Source organism: Rhinolophus ferrumequinum, chromosome 25 (genome assembly GCF_004115265.2).
Source record: "Rhinolophus ferrumequinum isolate MPI-CBG mRhiFer1 chromosome 25, mRhiFer1_v1.p, whole genome shotgun sequence".
Taxonomy (NCBI): Eukaryota; Metazoa; Chordata; class Mammalia; order Chiroptera; family Rhinolophidae; genus Rhinolophus; species Rhinolophus ferrumequinum.
This window is the reverse complement of record NC_046308.1, coordinates 14,089,429-14,104,542: the sequence shown is the minus strand read 5'-3', so window position 1 is coordinate 14,104,542 and position 15,114 is coordinate 14,089,429. Positions and strand designations below refer to the sequence as shown.

Here is a 15,114-nt window from a genome sequence, read left to right as displayed (position 1 = left end):
TTATCAGCTGCTCATTTTTTTAAACTGTTTATTATTTTAAAACATTAAACGTACCATGTAAAGTAGAGAGAGAGTGGTAAAATGAATCTCTGTACCCATTGCTTTCTCTCCTGTCGTTTTATAAAAACATTCCAATGCAATTTTTTATCTGAAGTACTCATTTTACTGTCACGCTTCTTTTTTTTTTTTTCCCCCCAACATACCAATGAATACAGAGTTGGCATCGTTCCCTGACGAGTTAAAATGTTCTTTTCAGGTTCTGTTAACCCGTGGCCTGGCGAGACCCCGGCCCTGTCTGTCCAAAGGCACTTTAACTGCAGCCTTTTCTCTCGCGTTGCGGTAAGTCGGAGACCATAGCTGAGGGGTCGGCATGCTTCTGAGGGCTTCCTCCTCTTGCTTGTCTTTCCTCTTGTTACTCATGTTACGTATGGGCTTGCCCACTTGGTCAGAATTTACGGCAAGTGTTGTTCTTGGGGAAAGGGACTCATCTGTGACTGTTCTTTATCTCATTTTCCGTCTGTACCCCTGGATATTTTTGCATCGTAAATATATGAGGGAAGCTATTCAAAATGATTTGCTTTCAGTCAGCCAGGGCCCAAGATCAAATCCTTTTTCCTTTTGAGCTTTTAGTTGATAAAATAAAGGAAACCCAAGAGCTGGCGGATGGCCAGCAAAGGGCAGGGTAAAAGGACGGACTAGTGTTATGAATATGGGTGTAACATGTTAGAATGTGGGGGACCAGAAAAGCTGTGGTATCTGCCATCAGTAAGAGATGTACATAAGAAGCTAAATATTTCCTAATAGAAATTATACCCGCAATTCTGAAAGTCACCAAGTATAAAAAGCTATGCTTGTTAATAGGTCCAGAACATTCTTCAGTTGTTGAGAGGAACACTCGGGGAGATGTTAATAGGATAACTTGATAATCTTCATCCCCAAGAGAGTAATAATGGGAAAGAAGGAGAGTCACTGTCAGCTCGGTAAAGCTCCCTGCTCTCTGCCCTGTCCCGCTAATCCACAGTGCACCTCACTGCTGAAAGCTCGGGCAAGTCCCACAGTAGCAAGACCCTTGGGGTCTGTGTAACCTGATGTGGGCTCAGACACATCGGAACATGGAATACCTTCGTCCGTGTTTAGATGGTGGAGCACATCTCTTCATAACCCATGGAATCGTTTTCTGTGGAATACCAGTTTGGAAAATGACGGTCTAGAGCATGGATTGGCAGACTTTTTCTGTGAAGGGCCAGCTGGCTAATATTTTCAGTTCCGTGGGCCCTGCAGCTTTCTGTCACAACTACCCTGCCATCGGAGCACAAAGCAGCCGTAGACAATACACAAATGAGTCTGGTTGTGTTGCAATAAAATTTTATTTATAAAAATTGGCAGTGGCCAGAATTTGGCCTGTGGGCCAGTTTGCCAGCCCCTGGTCTAAACTGTGCTTTTGATTAACCACTGGCTACATGGGGCTGTTTAAACAGAAAGGTATTAAAATTAAGTAAAATTAAGAATTCGGTTCCTTGGTTGCATTAGCCGCATTTCAAGTGCTCAGGGGCCACACGTGATTAATGGCAACCGTGTTGGATTGAAAATATGGAATGTTTCCATCATCACAGAAGGTTCCGTTGGACAAGGCTGGTCTAGCGCAGCATTGTGCAATAGAAATAAAGAGACCTACACGAAAAAGTTGGAAGAAGGGTTAGCCCCGTGGCTCAGGTGGTTGGAGCGCGGTGCTCCTAACGCCGAGGTCGCTGGTTCGATTCCCACGTGGGCCAGTGAGCTGTGCCCTCTACAGCTCAGATTGTGAACAATGGCTCTCCCTGGTGCTGGGCTGACGTGAGCAGCTAGAGGTTGGCGTGAGCTGCCGTGAGCTGCTGTGTGCTGTCAGAAGCAGCCGGCAGCCACTGTGAGTGGCCGGCAGCTGGTGAGAGCTGCCGTGAGCTGCTGTGAGCGTCCGACCAACGACCGGTGACCGACTGTCACAGCCGGGGGGAGCACAAGCTCGTAATACCAGCATGGGCCAGGGAGCTGTACCCTACACAACTAGACTGGGAAACAACGGCTTGAACCAGAGTGGGGATGGGCTTGAACCAGAGTGGGGATGGGGGTGCGAGGTGGAAGAAAGGGGGGGAAAATCGAAAGAAAGGGAAAATTAAGTTTAACATTTTATTTAAACCAATATATTGAAAATATTTATCATGTTTACATGTAATCAATTAAATGATCTATTTTAATTAAAAATTTTAACTTATTAATTTCACTTTTGATACTGAGTCTTCAAGAACTGGTATATATTTTTACACTTAGAGTGTATCTGAATTTGGACTAGCCACATTTTAAGGGTTCGGAAGCGATACGTGTCCAGTGGCTACTGTATTGGACAGCGAAGCTCTGAAGGATAGACCCTCATCACAGAGGAGCAGGGTCCAATCAGTTACACAGTAATTAGTTATAGGAGAACAAATTAGGAAACAATCATGCCTTCATTTCGCACTTTGAGAGAAGTTACATAGAGGTGTACTTAATGAGTCATAACATCTGGGTACAAATGGCTTTTCCTCGTAGCAGGTTTACTGAATCTCCCTTTCCTGAGTCACCTAGGGCAGCTTGTTCCAGCAGCATTGCCCAGTCTCCTCTGTCAGAGCCAAGGAAGGGTCCACACGCAGCTGCCTAAGCTCTGCAGCACAAGAGCAGCTCTGCCTCCTCGTTGCCTGAGAACGCAAGTCTTTTTTTCCGTTCCAGCACCCCTTCCCTGCCATGATGTGGTTTTAATTTGGTGTGATTCACCAAGAAGGTCACATCTGATCATTTCTACCACATTTCTTCTCCTTTAAGAATATAACAGCATCCATTGTTTTAGGTTTTTTCCTCTATATATGTTAGAATCCATTGACTCACTTAAGGCCAGGTTGTTCTAAAGTCTTTTTCTTAAACAGTGCCCCTTTCCCTGCCTCTGAATATTTATATGTAATTGAACATGACCAGGACCTTTTTAAACAAGACATTCAGTGGCTTTGCCACTCAGGGATATATTATTAAAAGTGTATAAAATCACAAGTGATGCATTTAGACATGGTCACCGAATCCTACACATGGCTAACATTCATGGGCCACACATTGTTTTAAGACTTCTACATGCGTTAACTGACCCCTCACCACATTCTCTTATCTCTCTCCATTTTATAGAAGACGAAGCTAAAGCCCAGAGAGGTTAAGCCACTTGTCCTTGGTCACACAGCAGAAAGTGGCAGGACCAGGAATTAAACCCAGGCCATCTGACTCCAGAGCCCACAGTTGTTACTCCTCATTCTTTATACTTGCTTCACATATTGGACACCTTTTTGTATTCTAAGAACATTCTATATTTTTTGAAATAATGGCACATGGGAACTTTCCCACACTTGCCCTGTTCCATTTATTATCTGGGCCCCTTGTTTGCCCAGGTACATGTACCTGCCAGCCCCAGTTTCTGTTTTTCCCTTTGTGCCTGTCAGCTCCATAGTTGCAGGATGAGCTCTCTGGAAGCTGGGACTATACATTAAACCTTTCTTTTACATCCGTCCCCCTGCTGTTTTTGAGAGTGGATTTGTGCCCTATTAAATGTATAACTAGCAGTACGTTTGTAGAATTTGTCACCCTAGGAGGCTTAGTGCCACCACTACACATCGGCTAAAGAAAGATTTTGATGACCTCATGCTGCGGAAATAGATACTAAGAAACTGAGGGAACAGTATTTGGTGTGTATGTGTGGTCTGTTAAGACTGGCCCTGCAAGACAACCCTGCATCCTGTGGCATCGTCCAGTGCCCCATTCCAATTGGTCAAGCTGTGTTGTTTGCGGGTATGGCTCAGGGTGGAATCCTTGGGTTCCTGTGAGAGCCCCCAGAGAAACCCCTGATGATGGAGTTGTCCCTTTGGAAATGGGAAGTGATGAGTTAAGTTTCAGTGGCTTCTGTTGGGGTGTGCCCTTCCTTTGTCTAGAGAATTGTATACTCCTGATTTAAACCTCTTCCCAACCTGCAGAAAATAATTATTTTTCTGGAGAATTCTTTTGTCCATCTCAGCTCAGTGAGTTTAGCTTGATTGGCCAGCCTCCTCTCTAGCCAAGTTGTTGATGACGGCACTGATATTTTGAGCATGTCAACCTTGTTAAAGTTTTCTTGCCCCAGGAATGGTACTCTTGAAAATAAAAGTTATAATATAAATTCTGATCGTCTAAATACTAGTCACATTGCTATTAGAGCACATTAGCTAGAAGAGATCATTTTCCTCCTATAAGTTGTTCCAACTTTTTTTCCCCTGCATTCCTGTGTTTTCTCCTAAGAGTTTTACAGTTTTAGTTATGAAACGAGCGTTTAGGTCTGTGACCAATTTTGAGTTAATTTTTCACTATGGTGTGAAGTAGGGGTCATTATCTTATTTAATTAATGTTTCTCTCTTTTTTGGATTATGGAAGCAATACATGCTTATTGTAGAAAACCTGGAAAAAACAGAAAAGTATAAGGCACAAAAATGTTTCTCCTGATTCTACAACCCAGAGATAACATTGTTAACATTTTTTTAACTGTCGTGGTCTTTTAAAAATTTATACACGTTTATGTGTTTATATATACATATTTAAACACTAATATTATAATACAGTTGTCCCTTGAACAACATGGATTTGAACTACGTGGGTCCACTCATACATGAATTTTTTTCCTTTTTTTTCTTTCCTGAGCTATTCTTTACAGTATTCTTTTGGGAGTTGTGGCTAATTCCATTTTCATTCTAACTGGTGTCTGGTTTTCTGTGTGTATGGCTTTTGGTGTGTCATTTCCAGTTTTTAGGACTGCTTTTAAATAAAATCAAAACCTTCACTCTACCATAGTCGATCAGAATTTTTGTACTATTATTGACATTTGCAATTTCTGGAAGAGAAATATTTTAGCAGAGAGACAAAAAGGCAGAAATGTCATTCAAGTAGTTTATGAGAAGTTGCAATTTAAATGATACACTCAATGCGCATGTTGAATGTATCAAACTCCTGCTGAAAACTCAACTAAAATGACAATAGGGAATAAATAGGTTTTCAAACTCACAAAGTCATAGAAAACATAAAAGAGCATTAGCAGTAGAGAGAAGACAACGTTTTGGAAACTAAAGCATATGAATGCCTAGCAGTCCAGTGTAGGCTGGAAGCAAATAGCCTGCAGGGGTAGTAGCAAGCCAGTTCTATGTCGCAGGCCCTGAAAATACGGGGAATCCGAAACACTGAGTAAAGCTGGAAATTGGCCGAGTCCTTGAAATCTACATCAACAACCGTTAGGCTTCCTAGACTCCCTGGTGTCCCTCCCAGCCCATGGAACCTCCTTGGCATAAGGCAAATGTTTACCTTCTGAAAACACTGAACCATGGTGGGTATGAGCTCTAGGACACCAGGCACCGCTGACAGGAAGGGTGAGAATCCACACTCAACAGAGGGATTCACTGACCTTAAATGTTGAAGAATGAGATTCTTTAGTCATCTCCCCTTCGGCCAAAGCAGGACCCTGGACGCTTCTTCTCTAGAAAACACAGATCAGCCTAGAGAAAACACCTCCAGATTCTGAACTTTTGAGGTTCCCTACCCTTATGATGAGGTCTTGACAAACCCCATACACATTCTGAAGCGTCAAGAAATAGTAATACTTCAACATTGTGAGGAAAATATATTTTTGACCTAGGAATTTGCTCAAACACTTAAGTGTGAAGAATGAAGACGTTTTCAGAATTTCAAGTTTTCAAAACTTTCTTCTTCTTGGCCTTCTTTCTCATAAAGCCAGTGTTGGAGGGGGGCAGAATATGCCACCCTAAAATATACCTCTTTGGCATAAGGATTATTTTGAGCTGAAGACACTTGAAAAACAACAAATGCAGAGAGAGGCTTTCTCTGAACTCCCCTCATCGGCCTAAAGACAACTTCCAAAAGGAACTCTACTGTCATGAATCCCCTCCAAGAGTCTCATCAATCAAGGAAGATTGGCTCATCACAGGAGAGACGACTAGAAATCCACACCACACCCAGACAAACTTTGTCCCAGTTTTTTTCAATAAATGCAGTTGGCCCTCCATATCTGCAGATTTTGTCTCTGTGGATTTAACCAACTGCAGATCCAAAACAACGTTTTTAATCTTCATTTGGAAATGCCCATATGTATTGTTCTACGTACACATTGTTCTACACTATTTTATATAAGGGGCTTTAGCATCCGTGGATTTTGGTGTCTGCAGGGGGTCCTGGAACCGATCCCCACGGATTCCGGGGGATGACTATAGTTAAGTTTTGGGGAGTCAAAAGTGATGCACAGATTTCCTCTGGAAATAGCAGTGAAATGACTATTATATCCATACTGCTGCTGCTATTGACTTCTTAGAAACTTCGCCAGGATAGATTTACTTTGAATACTGACAGTTGCAGCAAAACTTAATACAACATGATTATTCAAAGTACATACAGACTAAAAAGAAATGTTTTAAAACAGGATGTGTTTTGTCTTTGTTTTTTATGTGTCTTTATTATGTTGAAAAGGTGCCATTCAAAACCTGATTAATTTGAGATAGAAGGTCCTTTTGTTATCCTTTTGATAGTTTATAGAAAACCGAACCAGAGTTTCCTTGCGTTTGCTTGACCGGCTATAAATCATATCGGATTTCTTTGGTGTCTGCTGCCTGCATACTTTGTTATTGTATTCAACTCTCCCGACAACTCTTGCCCAATTACCTTTTCTTACGACAAAGTTCTTTGGATTTTAAAAGTGACTTACCATATAGCTGGAGATTGTTTTGTTTTGGAATGAAAAATAAAAACAATAAAAAATTATTAAAATTATTTTTTTAATTAAAAAAAAGTTATATGCAGCTTTTTAACTGCAGGAGTGGGGGTTCAGCGCCCCAACCTCCACATTGTTCATTGTCAACTGTATATATACTCATATTTAAAATAAATTGCTTAATTGAAGTATAGGTTCTTGGTGAGTTACAGTAAACACTCCACCCCGTTTGAGAAATAGAACAACAGTACTGGCATTCCAGATGCCCCCTCCCCCGCCACCCCCCCCAGGCACTGCCCGCTCGGTCCTCTCCCATGTATATAGTTTCTTACTCTGCCTTTTTTGTCTTTAAGTTTATTATAGCTTGAGCATTCTCTCGTGTCAGTAAAACTGGAAAACAGGTTTTTCATAGCTCTTGTCATCAAATCAACCATCCCCCTAGTGGATAGCTCCGCTTTCTGTCTTTAGTTTTTCTAGAAGTCCTGGGTTGTCGGTAGGGGTGTTCTTTTACTCCAGCTTCACATGCAAACTTGCCTGAATAAGGTGCTCTTTCTGTGTCTAGCCCTGTGGTTACTGCCCAGTTTTCAGACAATCTGATTCGGCCATTCCTCATCCACATCATGTCCGTGCCTGCTCTTGTGACTCATCTCAGCACAGTGACCCCTGAGGTAAGTTGAGCTCGCCCCAATTCCATTTTTGCCTTTCTTCTTAGAAATTGGAATGTAAAATCTTTTCTCTGTTAATCTCTACCTCTTCGGATTTTTCTTCGAAATCGGTCGCCACTGTAGACACACTTTTGTTAGTAGCTCAGAGAAATTGGTTCTCATCTTTGTTCATTTTCTTCTCGGAAATCAGTAGCTTGTGTGGCTACGAGGGGGTGACCTGCGGGTGATCAAGTTCCAGCTAATGGGAGATTCTTCCGGTCGGCTTCCGCTTTAACAGTCTGCAATTTTTTGCAGCGCCTCACTGTGTTAGAATCTCATGACATGCTTCGTAAGTTCATCACATTTTTAAGAGAGAAAGATCGATGCCGTGACGTATGTGAAAGTTTAGAAGGATGCCATACGCTTTGTCTAATGGGTGAGTATCTGTGGCTGGAATCGGATTGTGATCTGGGCTTCAGGCAAAGACCCAGTGGTTTTGCTTTTCACCATTCTGGAGATCACGGGGTGTTTTTAGTAACAATTAGAAATGCTTATCATAAAAGACATGTCATCAGATAGACAGTTAAAACGGACGTGTAAAATGAAAAATCACGTAGAAAACACATCAGCCTGGCAGACTAGTTGCGTGTCTGTAAAGGAATGTTAAATTTCAGCCCTTAGCTTCTTGGCAGCCAAGGGAAAGTGAAAATGTGATGAGTTGCCTGGATAATTCTCGTCTCAAGAGGGGAGGGCGGGCGCAGTTGGGTAGGGCTTAGATCAGGGCAGGGCCTGCATCATCTGTTTCTGTTTTACTACATTTTCACTGTAGACGAAAGAGTTTGTGGGTAGCAGCATTTGAAAACAGCAGAGGCACATAATTCTCATTGCCTAATTATTTTATTTCACATAGAAAAGGGGTCTTGGGGCTAAATTTTTAGGGAGTTTATGGTAAGAGTCCTTACACAAGGCACATTAAATAACTCTGGTGACCACTGAATAACAGTGATTTCCCAGGACCTTCAGATGTTCTTCAAAAGGTCCTTTCTTACGTTGACCCTTGACTTCAAAATCTTAGCATAATATTAAAGTGGAATACTAGCTAAACCTCACATACCTCTGTGTGCCAGACATTTTACATGTTGCTTCCTACGGTCCACATCAAGAGTGGGGAACAGTATTCCAGTCTGACAGATGAGGGGACAGACGGGAGAGGGGAGTGAGGTTCACACAGCTGGTCCGTGGCAGCCAGGATTGGAAGCCAGGTCGGCCTTAGCCGCAAACCACACTGCAGCCCCCGCACTGACAGGTGCCCCTCCACGTGGATCCTCTTCCTGCAGATAGACGTGGCTGCCTGAGCGTCAGGCGGAGAGCAGGGAGGGAGGTGATACAGTGCGTCTGTGGGGGCTCAGCACATTCAGCCTTCTCTCTTTGTAGGCAACCTCCTGCAGCTGGGCTCCCTCAGCCCCCGAGTGTTAGAGGACGAGACGGATGGGTTTGTGGGTCTGCTCACCCAGATGCTGTGCTACTGTCAGAAGTATGTGTCGCAGAAGAAATCCAACCTGACCCACTGGCACCCTGTGCTTGGCTGGTTCTCCCAATCCGTGGACTATGGGTGAGTCCTGGGGCAAATCACTGTGCTTCCTGACTCCTCCTGCCTCGCTGGCACCTCCTCTCCCTTCTTTTTCTTTCTCCCAGCTTAAGTCGTTTTCTTTCTTATTGCAAAAGTAACACGTATTTGATGTATAAAATATCGATGAGACCAAAAGGGAATAAAAACCAGCCCATAGTACTTTTATCTAAAGACAACCCGTGTGCACGTCCGTTCAGTCTTTTTCCTACCTTTCCCTTTTCTTGCAAAAGTGAGATCATATTATTTTGTATTTTGTTCTTTTCCATTAGTAAGTTATGACCCTTATTTATCAATACGATCTTTTCTTCTTCAATATTACTTTTATTGGCTGCCTGGACTGCCACATGTTGGAGGTAATAAAATATGGTTCTAGGGACTAGAAGTCACCCCAGATCCTTTTCAAGAGGTGGGATATAAACTTAAAATTTTTAAATTAAGAACTCAAAAATTTTCAAAAGCAAACAAATACTAGCCTAAAAGACAGACAGTAAGTAAAATGGCACGACAAATTTAAAGACATGTACCCTGGGCTGAGATGATGCGGCTCTCTGCAGCTCAGGCAGCTATGACGCCCAGCTTTTTCCTGTTCAGATATCTGCCTGAGGCCTCGGTCCTTGGCAGGTATCCTTGAGGCAGAAAAGTGAGGGACAGGGAAGGAAATCCCGAATTTTCTCCCTGTACCTTGTACCTGAGTGACATCCAGTTAAAAAGACAGGTTGCCAGCTGAGACCCTGCGCGGCCTGAGGAGGACGGAGCGGGTACGTTGGGGGTGGGGGGGTCCGGAGGGATGTCATGGGAAGAGGATGGGGCCGAATAGCTTGGTGAATTGCCTGGTCTCATCACTCCTTCTCGGAGGGGCCTTGCTTCACCTTGCTTTCCTCGTCTGAAACATGGAGAGAATTCTCACAGTCCCTCTGACCGGGGTTGTCTCAAAGGACTGAAGGAGATGATGGATGGCAGAGCCCGCCGCAGCCTGGCCCATGTCCAGTGGGTGGTGGCTCTTAGCACTGTGATGCTAGAAGACAATGGGAGCCATTCCAGGGTCTCGAGCAGCGAGGTGATGAAGGCGGATTTCAGGGTTCGATTCTGATACTGGGGGTGTGGCGTGGAGTAGAGAAAGGAGCACTTGAAGGCAGGGAGACTCAGGAGGCTGGTGAATCAACGAGATTCGTGGGCCAGGCCTGCAGGCTGGCAGTGAAGAGGAGGACAACACAGCGGGCATGAGTCGGCTTCTGTCAGCTGAGTGGTAGACAGGATGGAATTAGGATGATGAGCTGATAGAGGGTGTCTGGGAGATGACTGACGTGTCATCTCCCGGGGACCCAGGAAGAGCAGCAATGCTATTGGTAGTACAGGACGGCTGGGTAGAGTGGCAGTGCCTTACACGTCCCGGCCTCAGCAGCAATTTGTGGATCCCTATTATTATTATTACTATTTACCATGTTGAGTGGAAGGCCCCTGAGGGAGCCGATGGGCTGGCCCTAGCCGGCCGTCAGGTGGAGCTGACACGCCTGGTCTTCTGCTCTCTCCTAGCCTTAACGAGTCAATGCCCTTGATCACCAAACAGCTGCAGTTCCTGTGGGGGGTGCCTCTGATCCGGATCTTCTTCAGTGACATCCTGAGCAAGAAGCTGCTAGAGAACCAGGAGCCGGCCCACGTGCAGCCAGCATCCCCACAGAACGTGCTTCCTGTGAAGAGTGAGTGGCTGGAGCAGGCCTGGCCTGTGGCTCTGCTGCTGAGCTGGAGTGCAGCTCCTCTGTGTTCCTGGGTGCCTGCCCCCTCTGTTCGTGTGATGCTCTAACTTCTCCCACACACATTTTGAGACCACTTGGATCAAGTATACATTTAACAAAACTGACAGAAAATCCTTAGGAATAGAAAACAAGGACCTGGGAAAAAGAAGTAGATGAACAAAATCAAGGTCCTGTATAGAGAAAGTCCATGATGGCCGCTGTAGTCATTTCTGAACTTCCCTTTGGCTCTGAATTCCTAGTAGCCAAAATTAAAAGGGATTTGGGACTCTTTCTTACTTTTCTTTTTATAAATTTTATTGGGGAATACTGGGGCACAGTGTGTTTCTCCAGGGCCCATCAGCTCCAAGTCGTTGTCCTTCAATCTCGTTGTGGAGGGTGCAGCTCAGCTCCAAGTCCAGTTGCCGTTTTCAGCCTTTAGTTGCAGGGGGCGCAGCCCACTGTCTGTCCCATGCAGGAATTGAACCAGCAACCTTGTTGTTGAGAGCTCGCGCTCTAACCACCTGAGCCATCCGGCTGCCCCTTCGGAAGCTCAGCGACAGCTCGTTGTCTTCAATCTGGTTGTAGAGGGCGCAGCTCATTGGTCCATGTGGGAATCGAACCGGCAACCCTGTTGTTCAGAGCCTGCACTCTAACCATCTGAGCCATCTGGCTGCCCCTCTTTCTTTCTTTTCATAAATAGGAAGAAGACCTGTTTCTTAGAGGAAGTAGAGTTTTTCTGACTTCGTAATCGTAAAAGAAACCTCCCATGTGGGGCTCCTGATAACGGGGACGCTGGCTCACTGACCAGGCTAGCAACTTAGCAGTGTCCCCATTGGAAAGGTTTCTTGTCGCCCGTTCTGATAAAAGTTGAAGAAGTGCTGCTAACACATAATTCAGTGGGGTTACCTGCCCACGGCTGAGTTCCAGGTTCAGGGCGGCTTTCCCTCTGCTACCCAGTGTGCTGCAAAGCTCTGTCTGGTGACTGTCAGTGAGCATGGGCTCAGCAAATGTAACTTCGGCAGGATATAAATGGAAAGGTTTGAAACAAAATTAGTGTACGACCTCAAGGCAAATACCAGTACTTGAGGTTGACGCTCCTACTTCCTCCTAAAAGTACAGGCCGTTGGGAGTCGACCAAGTCTTCCACCTCTGCCTCTTTTCCCCTGATACGGTCCTCGGCATTTTTACCTCTGGGTTCTGAAGTTAAGTGTACAAAGGATACCGGGAAAGAATCGGGTATGCCTGGCTTGTTCTGAGAAATTTTCGGATACTCTGAAGCCATCTTTGGGTTTCACTGCAAACCTGTTGTTCATGTGTTTCTAATTTACCCCAGAGGGATAGCTGGCCCCAAGCAGCAGCCCCACTGTCTGGCTCTGGCTCTGAGTTAGGAGCTTTACTGAAATGCTCTTCCCTGCTCAGGGTGGAACTTGGTAGGTGACTGATGTCCTGCTCACAGTTCCTCCTCCTTTCCATGCCAGATCTCCTAAAGCGTGCGTTTCAGAAGTCTGCGTCGGTGCGGAACATCCTCAAGCCTGTCGGGGGTAAACGCGTGGACTCGGTGGAGGTCCAGAAGGTTTGCAACATCTGTGTCCTGTACCAGACCTCGCTGACCACTCTGACCCAGATCCGCCTGCAGATACTCACAGGTTCGAGTCCCGAGGCCTCTTCTTCCATCTCTCACGTGGCAGACAGTTTTTCTTAGAACAAGTTGGTTTTTTTCTGGCTTCCTTGACTCGGAAAATAAGTTTTGAAGGAGGGTATTTTGGAGCCATTCTTTGAGGTCGCTACACTTCAGTTAAACAGCTCACGCTAACCTCAGTCCTAGCACTTCCACTTTGTTCCTGTGACCTGGCTCTGACTGTCGTTATGAAGTATGGTTTGCTCTTAAAAAGTCACTGGGTTTTTTTTTTTTACTGTGTAGAAAACTGAAAAAGATAAGGAAGCGGAAAAAAGAAAACTTCAACCACTCTTAGTCCCACAACCCAGACACGACTACCTGCGCCTGAGTGTGTTACGTGTGTCTAGTTAGATTGACATACATAGTTTTATCCTTCCCTTTCCATGGTCACTTGATAAGCATTTTGTCATGTCAGAAATTTTTCAGAAACCTCATTTGTGTCGGCTGCATATGTCATTGCATGGGTACACCCAACATTTTCCTTTCTAGCTGAGCAAGGAAGAAAGTCCCCTCTGAGCAGAGAATTGGGCTTCGGGGCCTGTGTAGTTGCAGTGCAGGAGTTGTTGGTATGAATTGGAATTATGAGGGCAAGAAGTCTGCAGGCCATGAAACTGGGCAACTTAGAGGAGTAAGAACTTCTCTGCTGCATTTTATAGTATTTTTAATCATAAATTGCTGCTGCCTTTCTGTTTCACACTTATTTCTTCATCTTCACATATTCAGAGTACCTATGTGTGTCAGGCACTGAAGATACAGAGGTGAATAAGACAGCCAAGGCCTGTGTTCCCAAGGGCATTGTATTCTAGTACTGGAGAGACCAATAATAAACAAGGGGAAAATACATTTAACGTAATAATGGGCCTTGTGACAGTGAACGGAATGAGAGACAAGGTTGGCTTGGACGAGAACAGGGTTTCTGAACCTCAGCACTGTTGACATTTTGGGCCAGATGGTTCTTTGTTGTGGAAGCTGCCCTGTCGACTGTAGGATGTTTGGTAGCCCCTGGCCCCCTACTTAATAGATGCCAGTAGCCCCTTCCTCTCTCCCCCAGTTGTGGCAGCCATACATGTCTCCAAACATTGCCACATGCCCCTGGGGGACAAAATCATTCCCGGTTGAGAACAGTTGAACGGGTGTAACGATGGAAGCAGGAGGATTTAAGATATGTTTCAGGGGTAGGGTCTTACAGGCCTCAGCAATAGATTGGATTTAGAGGAGTGAGGCCTAAACGTTTCAAAGATATGCCAGATTTTTGGCCCAAGCCGCTGTGTGGATGGTGGTGCTATTTGCTGAGCTGGGGATGAGCAGCTGGGGGCGGGGCTTGTGGGGCATCGAGAGTTCTGTTTCGGCTGTGATGAGTGTAAAGTGTCTGCTGGACCTGCAGCAGAGATGCCAAGCAGGCACATGACTAGACTCTGGGGGGCTTGAGCAAGAGGCATGGTGTGCAAAACCTTCTCCTAGAGCAGGTTCCCTGAGGAGAGTGCTGAGGGAGATGAGAAGGGGCCCATCCCAAGCCTCAGCGCCCCAGCACCCCACGTGAAGGTTTGGGAAGCACATGGAATGAGATGATTTTGCCTGCCTCCACAAATTTAAGCATCCCCCACTGCCCCAATGGAAAAACCCAAAAAGAAGTTAGTTGGCCAGCTTGAAAGTGTATATACTTTTAAGAAGGAAGATAGACTACTCCTGAACTATATGTATCCTATCCAATCAGTTTAACTATGAACACATGAGATTACAGAAAATACACTCATTTTTAAAATACTGCTGTTTTTTTCTACTTTCAAAATTTACAAAGCGTCTTGTTTATGATCCTCATGTGTACATGACGGTCCGGGAGCCCCGGGCGGCTCCTCTGACAGCTCTCCAGAGCGTGGCATCTTCATTGCTCTCTCAGCTGCTCTGGCTTCAGCCCTTACTGAACTGACGTGCGATGCCCTAATGAGTGTTTCTGTGCACACAGTGAGTGCCCTTTCATAGAGTGAGGGCAGTCACTTTTCTTCTTCCATCCCGTGGGAGCATATTTGCCACCTCCACAATGTAACTACCTTTTGTTTCTCTTTTAACCCATATTTAAATTGTGAAGTTGCTGTATTTTATAACCACATCCTCCCACCCGTGAAAATGTGAGGTCAGAAACCTTTAGGGATGCTAACTAAATGATGTTAAACATTTCTTTGCCCCCTTCACAGTTCTTTTCAGTTCAGCCTCTCAGCATCCTTAAGGAGCCTTGATTGAGTCTGTCATCCTGCCTCCATCCCAGGCTAATACATCTTCCCCCAACAGTTCTTTGTTCAAAATGAAGTCATTCTATCAAATGAGAGGAATTATAGGGACTCAAATATAAGGTGACTCCCCTTTTCTGAGGAATAATTTGAGGAACACACTGTATCGTGTGTTCAGTGACACGTGGAACTTCAGAGCCAGGCTTTCTAAGCCAAGAGCTGCATTAATAGACTTAAAATAAAATAATGATGTAAGCTGTGTGTCTGAGTCTTGTAGCCACCAGGAAGCAGACTCATAATGTCCTCTGCTTTGCACAGGGTTAAATTTTTGTACTGGAGAGTATCTCTGCTACAGTCATTCATTGCTTTCCCATTTTTAACATAAATGGAATCAAGGAAGTAGATGAGAGAAAAGCT

The 15,114-nt window shown here is 44.8% G+C and overlaps 1 protein-coding gene across 2 annotated transcripts in view; it reads left to right on the top strand.

Moving 5' to 3' along the window:
• The window catches only part of UBE3B (ubiquitin protein ligase E3B), a 53,840-nt gene that overhangs the window by 11,854 nt on the left and 26,872 nt on the right, over nucleotides 1-15,114 (top strand). The window contains exons 7-12 of one of the 2 annotated variants that reach the window (XM_033097650.1): nucleotides 257-339; nucleotides 7,350-7,455; nucleotides 7,747-7,867; nucleotides 8,866-9,043; nucleotides 10,595-10,758; nucleotides 12,273-12,440. In XM_033097650.1, coding sequence (XP_032953541.1) covers nucleotides 257-339; nucleotides 7,350-7,455; nucleotides 7,747-7,867; nucleotides 8,866-9,043; nucleotides 10,595-10,758; nucleotides 12,273-12,440 — 820 coding nt within the window. Of the gene's footprint in view, nucleotides 1-256; nucleotides 340-7,349; nucleotides 7,456-7,746; nucleotides 7,868-8,865; nucleotides 9,048-10,594; nucleotides 10,759-12,272; nucleotides 12,441-15,114 lie in introns of those variants that run through there. The other variant, XM_033097649.1, reaches the window with a different exon arrangement.